Genomic DNA, 9,954 nt, shown 5'->3' with positions numbered 1-9,954 from the left:
GATGATGATGATATGATTCGTTTACGAAAGTGAACAATATAAAAATTTTAGTTTTTTAGCCCCGAAAAAAAATTTTAGTATTTAAAAAAATTATTATTATTTCTCTCATTCTCATCATCATCATTCTCACGAATTCTAATCATCATTATTATTATTATTATTATTATTAATTAGTTATTTTATTTATTTATCGATTTTAATTATTTAAATAAATAAAAAAAAAAGACTGACTTTTACCGATTTTACTTGTTATTTATAATAATAATATGGAAAAAAAATGGTAGGATATGGTAAACTTTAGTCTTTTTATTATTATTATTATTATTTTATTATAATAATTAGTTATGTAAAATAATTTTTTATGTTTAAAAAAAAAACATCACACTATCAGCGTTCCTTAGTTACGACTTATTATTATTATTATTATTAATTTAAACAAAACATTCTATTAATTAAAGACATGATGTAAAAAAATTTTATTAAAATAAATTTTTAATAAAAAATTATGAAATAAACGGTTATTATATTCAATATGGCCGATATTATAAGGAAAGAATTTATTTTAATATAATTTTTTAACGCGATTTGTTTTATTATTACTATTATTATTATTATTATTATTTTTTTTTTATCAATAAATAAAAATACGTTACAATAAATAATAAAATCATTAAACTGTGATTGATTCTCTTTGACACTTATGGGGGATAAAAAAAAACACACACGGTGACGGTTATTATTATTATTATTATTATTATTATAACAATTTTTATTTTAACGGTTTTTTAATAATTTCAAAAATGGCGGTGGCGGGTATTTAATTTGGTGTCGGTTTTTATTTCTCTCTCTCTCTCTCTCTCTCTCTCTCTCTCTCTCTCCGGATATAAAATTTTTTTGATTTATAATTATAACGTTTGCAAAAAAAAGCCCGTTATTTATTTTCCTTTATTTATTTCTCTATTATTTACTTACGTTCGATTAATCGATATATCGATTGTTGTTCGATCGATTTATTTAAAAGTTTTAACTTGAGAGCAGACGACAAATGTTTGTTTGTGCGAACGAAAGGTGGTGCTATATAATAATTATGTACATTATATTATTATTATTATAAACAGAAAAAACGTTATAAAATACTTCCATTTAAAATAATAATAATAAATTTTTTTTTGCATTTGCGCATGCGTGCTTTTAATTTACTATCTTTTTATTTATTTTATTTCGTTACAATTAACTTTTACTTTTAATTTTTTTTAAAATTCAAAATTATTTGTAAATTTTTTAGTATAATATTTAGCGGCTAAAATTTTATTATTATTATTATTATTATTATAATTCGGTTTGTTTAATACTTTTTTGTTTTTTTAATTATAAATAAAGCCTTATTATTATTATTATTATTTAAGCTTTTTGCTAATTATTGTTAATTATTAATTAATTAATTATAAATAAATTGTATAATTAACTAAAATGATGAGGAAATGAGGTACGCGTGTAATATAAATAAATAAATAAATAAATAAAAATAATTCAAACAAATTTTATTGTTTTACGTTTTGTACATTTTTTTAATTATTTTGAAAAAGTTGAGACAAAACTTTCTCAAATAAATATTTTATTTCATTTCTCCACCCCCCCCTCTCTCTCTCTCTCTCAATTATTATTATTATTATTTTTTATTTTTTTGTAAAATTTATAATTTAATTATTTAAAAATTTTTTTGGCACGATCCGACGGTACAATTTAAATTTTTAAACAATATCATAATAATAATAATAAATTATTTATTTATTTTTTTTATCAATAAAATAATAATTGCCCGACTTTTTAATAATAATAATGATAATAATGATAATAAATAATATTGATGATAATTTATGTTATAATTAATTACGTCATATTGAATTAACGTCGAGCGTGTCACTTTTCACTATCATTATCATTATTATTATTATTATTATTATTAAGTTTTTTTTTACAATACGCATCGAAATAATTAATTAAATAAATATGGCAATTTATTAATTTTTTTAATAATAATAATTATTATTATTATTAATACATTAAAAAATAAAATTTAATTTAATAAAAAAAAAATTTAATTTTTGTAATTTTTTACAGGAATTTGTTGACATTTTTTTTTTTTTTATATTTTATTTAACACACAGAAATAATTTATTAATAATAATAATATTAATAATAATAAATTGTACTTTATCGACATTATTAATTAATTAAAAAAAAGTTTTTTTTAGTAATTTTTTATAAAATCACCATTTATTTATTTATATATTTATTAATATTAAGTGCTTATTAACATTTTTATTAATAATAATAATAAATAAATAAATAATTTTTTTCTTATCTGCTTATCGACTCGGATAAAATAGGAAAAATAATAATAATAATAATAATACATAATTTATTAAAATAAAATTTTGTACGATTCTACTAACGATTGTGGAATTCAATGGAATTTAATAATTAATATTTTTTTTTTTTACTGCACGGGTACGAATGGTGATTTTATTTTTATTTATTTATTATTTTTTATTTTAAATAAAATATTTACAACGTGAATTTAATAAAAAAAAATAATAATAATAATAATAATAATAAATTGGTAACTTAATTATTTTTTTTTTCTCTCTTAAAGACTCGGATATTATTACTTACAAAACAAAGAAAAAAAGACACTTCTAGTTAAATTATTATTATTATTATTTATTATCATTATTATTATTATTATTAATATTTTATTTACTTTTGCTATTTATAAAAAAAAAAAAAAAACTTTCAGTCACTTTTTACTTAATTCATTCATTCATTGATTTATATTTAACAGTGCATAATTTCTTATTTAAAAAAAAAAAAACGTTCCTTTTTCATTATTATTATTATTATTATTATTAACATTTGGGTTTTTTTTTTTTTTTGAAATACTGCAACAACTGAATTTGGGAAATTATTATTATTATTATTATTATTTTAAGGTTTTTTTGAAACAACCAGTCATTTTCCACACAAGTGTCGCATTTAAAAAACTCTTTTTCCATATTCCCCCCCCTCCTCCTCCCCCCTCTTCTCCCCCATTTTTTTTATTTGGTAATCTCTATTTAACTTATTTAAATGAAAAACGAATGACGTCATATCGCGAGGATTATTTTTGTTTTTTTTTTTTCCTTTTTAGTGTCCAACCATTTGTGAGCTGTGAGTTTTTCATTTTTTTTCTTTTTTGTATACAAACGTGGGAGGCAAACAAACAAAAACAATTTTTATGTACATCTGAAGTATTTACGTGATTGTTATGAGATTTCGTGATGAGCAGGCTAACTTTTCATATTTATATATATATATATATATATATATATATATATATATATATATATATAAAATAACAAATTCACTTTGTGTCACTAGAAAAAAATATTTTTAAGTGTTTGTTTGTTTGTTACTTTTTTTTTATACATTTGAATTAATATGATGACACCGATAATTTAATTTTCGTTTAATTCAAATTTTAATTTTGCTATTTCAAGTCTTAGTTTTTCATTTTGTAATTCTCGAGTTTGAAACTCCGTTTCAAGGCACATTATTTTCATGCTCACTGATTTTTTCTTCTCCTTTATTACTTCCATTTCCAAACACAATTTATTTTTTTCAACTTCTAACTTTGATATATCCTTAACTATTTTATTCCTTTTGAGCTTTAACATTTCCGTTTCCGTTATTAATTTTTCTAATTCCGCTCTCGCGTTTTCCCTTTTACATTCCGCGTAATCATCCCTTTCCATTATTTCTTCTTCGTTTTCTTCGTACCCGCTCGTGTAGACTCGATTTTTTCCCAACGGTTCCGTCTGTTTAAAAAAAAAAAAAGAATTTAATTTAATTTAATTTCATCTTTTCCATTTTTCACTCATTCGGTTAAAAATGTCTTTTTTATACTCACGTATAAAACAGCATTTTCTGCATTTGTTTGAACGTAATTATTCGGAATGAATTTCTTTTTTATCGGTGGCGTTTTTATTACTTTTCTTTTACGCGTTTGAAAACTTTTTGATAATTCTTTTAGCGTCAAATACCTTGGAGTTTCTTCTTTTATCTGTTTTATTTCTTGCGTTTTCTCATCGTCGATCTCTTGCTTGACCATAACTTCTTCGGGTTGTACGACTTTGTCGCTATCCGTTGCATCACCCGTTAGGTATTCTTTAAACGAAACACTTAAATCGTTAATATATATGTATCAAATTGATTTGTGGTAATTTAAAATACCTTTTTCCTTAAAATTTTCTTACCTTCTACTGCTGTGTCACCTGTATCTATTACTTGTATATGTTCACCATCTTGTACTATAACTATATGATCACCTACTTCATTTTCACCAGTTATTGTTGACATTAATTTTTCTATTCTTTGATCTATCGTCAAATCATCTACCCTTTCTTCGACAATTTCTTCTTGAGATGAATCGCTGAAAAAGTTAACACACCTTGATTAGCTCGATAGAAACTAAACATGAATCTTATAACTCAGGTATGCTTATAAATTTTGCAACAAAGAGCCCTCATTATATAATAATAATTATTTAAAAATAATACCCTTCATTAACGAAAGCAACTTCAATATTTTCCACATATTCTACAGGTTCTTGTTTTCTAGACCTCCTTGTCGGTTTGTCCGACAACAATAATTGTTGTAAAATTTGTTCAGCCTCTTCTTCTGTTTCGACAGCTAAAAAAATTATTTAAAAAAATTTTATATACTTGTTTACATTAGATTACACATGAATTACACTACATTATATATATATATGTATTACCATAAACTTTTTGAATAAGCATTAAAGCTCTATCTCTAGATATTTCTCTTTGATGTTTAACTGCAGCATCATATATATTAAATAAGTTTTTTTTGTCTAAATTTTTTTTTGTTACATAACGAATGTAATCACATAATCTATCTTTATCTGCTCCCAAAAGTAAAAGTTCCTCTACTTCTGTTTTAAGGTCCTCAGGTAGTTTTTTGTCTTGTGCAGCAGCTCGATATAATTCCTATTATTTTTTTAAATATTTAAATATTTTAAGTAATTAAATTTATAACTAATTTATGATATTAATTCTAAAAAAAAATTGTTCATACTAACCTCAGATATTTCATGATTGTGTGTTTCAACAAAACTCCTTACTTGCAAATGTTCCCTATCTTTTGTAACGCGTAAATAAACATTGGCTGGACAACCATGCCTAATTGATCTAAATACCATAAGAAACCATTAATGTAAATAAAAAACCTTTCAAAAATTATTAGCATGTGATTAAAATTGGCATTGTCAGTTAAATTTATGACGCACACAAGGTTAGTCTAACAATAAGAAATAATATTTTCAACGATTTTTGCAAGTAAACTAAATTATAAAAGCATTTAAGGTTTCATTTCGTTTTAAAAAAACCGGTAAAGTGAAGCATTGAATCGTGTGAAAATTTAAAATTTTAACGAATTAAAAAAGTTGCGTAGCATTGATTTTTCATATAAATGTTACGCCATTTTGAAATTTAAAAATTGACTTTAATTTATATCAATCATTTTATACATCACCGACAAATCAGTATATAAATATTACTTACGAAACAGAACGTGAACCACTACCGCGAAACCGAGGTTTCTGACCACCGTATATACAACTGTAAACGATGTGTCTGTAAATCAATTGAGGATTGATCACCTCATTCGGTGACAATTTTTTACTGTCCTTTATATAAAAATGACAAAAGTTTTGTTCAGAATATTCTGACAACTTTTGAGAAAGATCATTAAACGAACTAAATAATTCACCGACTACAAAGGTGACCATTTTTATTGTCAAAAACAAAAACAAATTGCTTTTCTAAAACCACGCCACGCCACACAAATGAAATAAAGTAGTCGAAATACCTTTTGAAACATTCGCTGCGCGATAAATTAATAAAAAGAATTTTATTTCCCGTAATTTTTGTATTTGAATATTTATTTTTCTACATGAAATTATTAAATAATTAAGTATATTTTTTTTTTAAATAAATAATACGCACTCATCTTTTGTTCTTATGAGTAAAAAAAAATTTTTTAATATTTTAAAACAATTTGTAGCGAAGATTTTTGAAAACAATAAAGCTTGGCAACTGGGGTTATGGCGTCACTACGTCGGATATACGTTAAATTATTATGTTTAAATACAAAGATCCATTATCTCAAATAATTTTAAGAAAAAAATTTTTTAAATGTTTTTGCATTTAGGAGTTTTTAAAGGTAAACATGCCCCGTAAAGCGGGAGATGCTGAAACCTCTATGTTTACCAGAGGTCGTATAATTGGTATGTACGAAGGTGGCGTACCAAAAATGATGATTTCTAAGAAATTAAACATAGACCCTAAAACAATTAGAAAATGGATATTAAGGTACGAAGCGAACGGAGAAAATGGGTTAAAGTCTATACCGAAACCAGGTGCTCACAGGAAAACTACTCCCTATGAAGACGTAGCTATTGCTCAAGCCGTAGCTGTCACTCCTTCAATATCAGTTCAAGAAATTAATAAAATGTTGGGGTTAAATATAAGTGCGCATACGATTAGGCGAAGAGTTAAAGATGCGAAAATTCGTGTTAAACAAGAAAAAAAAGAAGAAAAGTTAGCAAAGAAAAAAACTAAATCAGATCAAAGTTGTTCAAATACAATGACTAATAATTTAGAAGGAGAATGTGCTTTTCCCGTTAAGAAAAAAATCGAATCAGGAGTTAAAAGAACTAGAAAAAAGAAGCAAAATATTATTGTACAACCTATTAATTCAGTAAATCAGCAGCAAACAACATTAACACAATTACAAAATACAAATATTTCTAAACAAAATATTTCTTCTGTACCAGTACCAGTTCTTGAAAATGGAATACATCAACAGTACATTGCAAAAGTTGAAACCATGCAACCTACTAATTTATCCAATGAATCTCATAATCCACAATTAGCTCAAACTCATCAGTATGAAAATAAGACAGTACCATTTTATGGTTTTGCTTCAAATTCTGGTTATGAATTTTCTAGAATTTGGACTCCAGTGACTAATTTAAGGAATACATATTGTGAAGCGGCAAAATTGGGTAAATTTTTTTATTGAAGACCATTTTGAAAAATTTTTTTTAAAATTTATTTATGTAGTGCATTTTAATTAAATGTATTACTGTGTAATTTTAGAATTTGAACCAACAGAAGTAACACAAGTAACACATTCATCTGTACAAACAACTGGATTTCTAAATCCATCGGTTTCCAGCCCCAATTAGTCGCAACAGCAGTATTATATTTATTAAAAGTTCCAGCAGTACTTATTATAATTTATTTTAATTCAATCTAGGTAAGCTTATCTGAAGTTTTTTAAACAATTATTATATAATTTATTGACTTTCTGATTTATAAAATTCGATACAGTGAGTGACTTCACAAAATTAATATTATTAATAATGATAAACAGGGAAAAAAATGAAATTTTATGCATTTAAATATTAAAAAACCGAAAATGAAATTTGATTGAGATACTTTTACTGTTATTAAGTAGTTTATTTAAAGTGTGTTTATATTATATTATTATTTTTATTTATTTATTACAGGAAAATAAAAAAAAGTCATGAAGGGAAGACATTGTTACTATTAGTGTAAAAGATTTTCGAAAACGAAAGATAGTCAATTAACGAAATAAAAATCATAATAAGAAATATTAAATCTTCAAAATTTTTTTTACTTTACTTTATTTACATATTTGATTCCCAGTTAAAATTTTTTATTAAAAATTCATTTTATTTATTTAAATTTCATGCAGATAATTAACATTTGATGTTAAAAAAGTGATAAGAAAATTGAAATTTTTTTTTTATAATTTTTTGAAAGATTACATAGATTTGTAATATAATTAAGTACTTTTGTTTCTTACAGTTAAATTTTTTTTTTTTTTTGAATTATGAGAAAAAGTTTTGGTAGTCATGATTTATTAATAAAACGTTTTTAATTAATAACTAATTTATACTTACGAAATTAATAATAAAAAAAATTATTTATGAAATAATATAAATTGAATTTTTTTTATTTTAGTCAAAATCTGTGTAAAATAATACTACGTGTAATTATATATATATATATAAATTTTTGAGTCATTAAATTTATTTTTTTTTAATTATAAATATATTTATTTATTTATTTTTTTTTATTATTTAAATTAAACATTGCGGTAAAGTAAAATTTAGGTCAATGTCATAGAAATTATTATTATTATTGTTTTCGTAAATAATTTTTATTATTAGCATTTGGTAAAAAAAAAAAAAAAAAATTTCAGCACAAAAATTTATTTTGAAGGTTTTTTTAATTTTAATAAATATCATCATATTAAATTTTTTCAGGTGTAACAGGGGATTATCAAATCTAAAATTATTTTTCTAAATGCATAATAGTAAAAGGTTTCTTTACTACTACAATTTATAACAAAATAATTATTTAAAAAAGAAATTTAGTTTTAAAAATACTAAATGTAATTTCTTCTAAACTTAATTACATCCTTTCTAATGAACTGTATTTTTAACAAAGAAAACCTCAACGGGATTTATTTATAGAGAACAAAGAACTAATGATATTCTTTTTAATAAATTTATTTGTCGTTAATGTTATTTACTGTTTTTTTTTTTTTTTTAGACTATTTATTATCTCATCACCCCTCATTATTATTATTATTATTATTTGACTTAACCTTAATTATATATTAGAAAATGATGTGATATTTAAAATAAAACACGAGTTTAATTTCTCACAATATATTCTAATTTAAAAAAAAAAAAAAAGGTATAACACAGCATAATGGAATTAAAAAAAAATTTGTTTAAAAAAAATTGATTGTTTTTTTTTTGTTTGTTTGTTTGTTTTGTTTTTAAAAGTTTTCATTTTAGGCGGTAAAAACATTCTTAATAAAGTTTTTAGTCAAAACATCGAAGGGATAAACAAGTCGGTTTAGTTGGCAACCTTGCTTTCGTATTTCAAGGTAGCCAATTTTCTTTAGTTTTATTTGACATTCTATTTTAAAGGAATAGTTTTTTTTAATTTTTGATTAATAATTTAACATTTATTAATTGAAATGTTTTATATTTAATTATTAAAATTAATTAATTTTATATTTAAGGTAAAGTCTTTTTATTTATGGAATGTATTTTTTTTTTTTTTTTTAAGTTTATTAAATTATTTGTTTATCAATTTTCGTTCATTAGCTGGGAACAAAAAAGGAACCAATGAATAATTATTATTTTTATATGATCGTATATTAAATATTTTTTTTTTAAATATTTAAAATGAATAAAATCCATTTATTAAAAATTGTTTTTTTTTTTTTTTTTAAATAATGTTACGTGGCCATTAGGCTGTAAATGAGTGACTCATAAATTCAGTTATTCTGGGTAAAAAAAAAAAAAAATATTTTTTACATATTGTTTCCACAGATAACAGGTTTTGTTTTAATTGTGTAATTGTTAATTAAATATTTATCAATTAATTCAATTAATTTAGTGTTTAATTATTTTTTGTGAAAGAATACTTTATTAAAATTAATTTCTACTATTCCAAACATGGTTTTTTGAAATGACTATTAAATTATGTTAATGTTAGTATTTAAAAACTGTAACAATATTTTTGAAGGTTTAAAAAGTTTAATCCAGTAAAGAAGACAAAATTTTATTATAGAAAAATGCATTTTTGATATTTGACTAAATTACTAAAGTGATTAAAACAGTTCAAAAAAATTTTTTGTTACTAAAAGTATTTACATTAAAATTTTAAATACATTTTCACTTTAGATGTTAAATAAGTTAAATTTTTTGTTTTTTTTTTTTTTTTGGTTAGGTTATAAAATCATACATCACCATAATTAGAACTAAACCAAAAAGGAAATAAA

At 22.3% G+C, this 9,954-nt stretch overlaps 2 protein-coding genes across 2 annotated transcripts; one reads left to right on the top strand and one right to left on the bottom strand.

Annotated features, from left to right (window-relative positions):
• Positions 1–3,497: 3,497 nt before the first annotated feature.
• Positions 3,498–5,851, bottom strand: Phum_PHUM599120 (paramyosin, putative; the record flags this gene model as incomplete). Its single annotated transcript, XM_002432685.1, has 7 exons — positions 3,498–3,857; positions 3,950–4,206; positions 4,296–4,471; positions 4,599–4,731; positions 4,820–5,009; positions 5,144–5,252; positions 5,625–5,851. The coding sequence occupies 7 exons, from the start codon at positions 5,849–5,851 to the stop codon at positions 3,498–3,500; spliced, it is 1,452 nt and encodes a 483-aa protein (XP_002432730.1).
• Positions 5,852–6,291: 440 nt separating this feature from the next.
• On the top strand, positions 6,292–7,312 carry Phum_PHUM599110 (uncharacterized protein; the record flags this gene model as incomplete). The annotated part of the gene is made up of 2 exons (XM_002432684.1): positions 6,292–7,129; positions 7,224–7,312. The coding sequence occupies 2 exons, from the start codon at positions 6,292–6,294 to the stop codon at positions 7,310–7,312; spliced, it is 927 nt and encodes a 308-aa protein (XP_002432729.1).
• Between the last annotated feature and the right edge of the window lie 2,642 nt (positions 7,313–9,954).

This window comes from Pediculus humanus, genomic scaffold (assembly GCF_000006295.1).
Source record: "Pediculus humanus corporis 1103172108317 genomic scaffold, whole genome shotgun sequence".
Classification (NCBI taxonomy): Eukaryota; Metazoa; Arthropoda; class Insecta; order Psocodea; family Pediculidae; genus Pediculus; species Pediculus humanus.
This window is presented reverse-complemented; position numbering and strand designations above follow the sequence as displayed.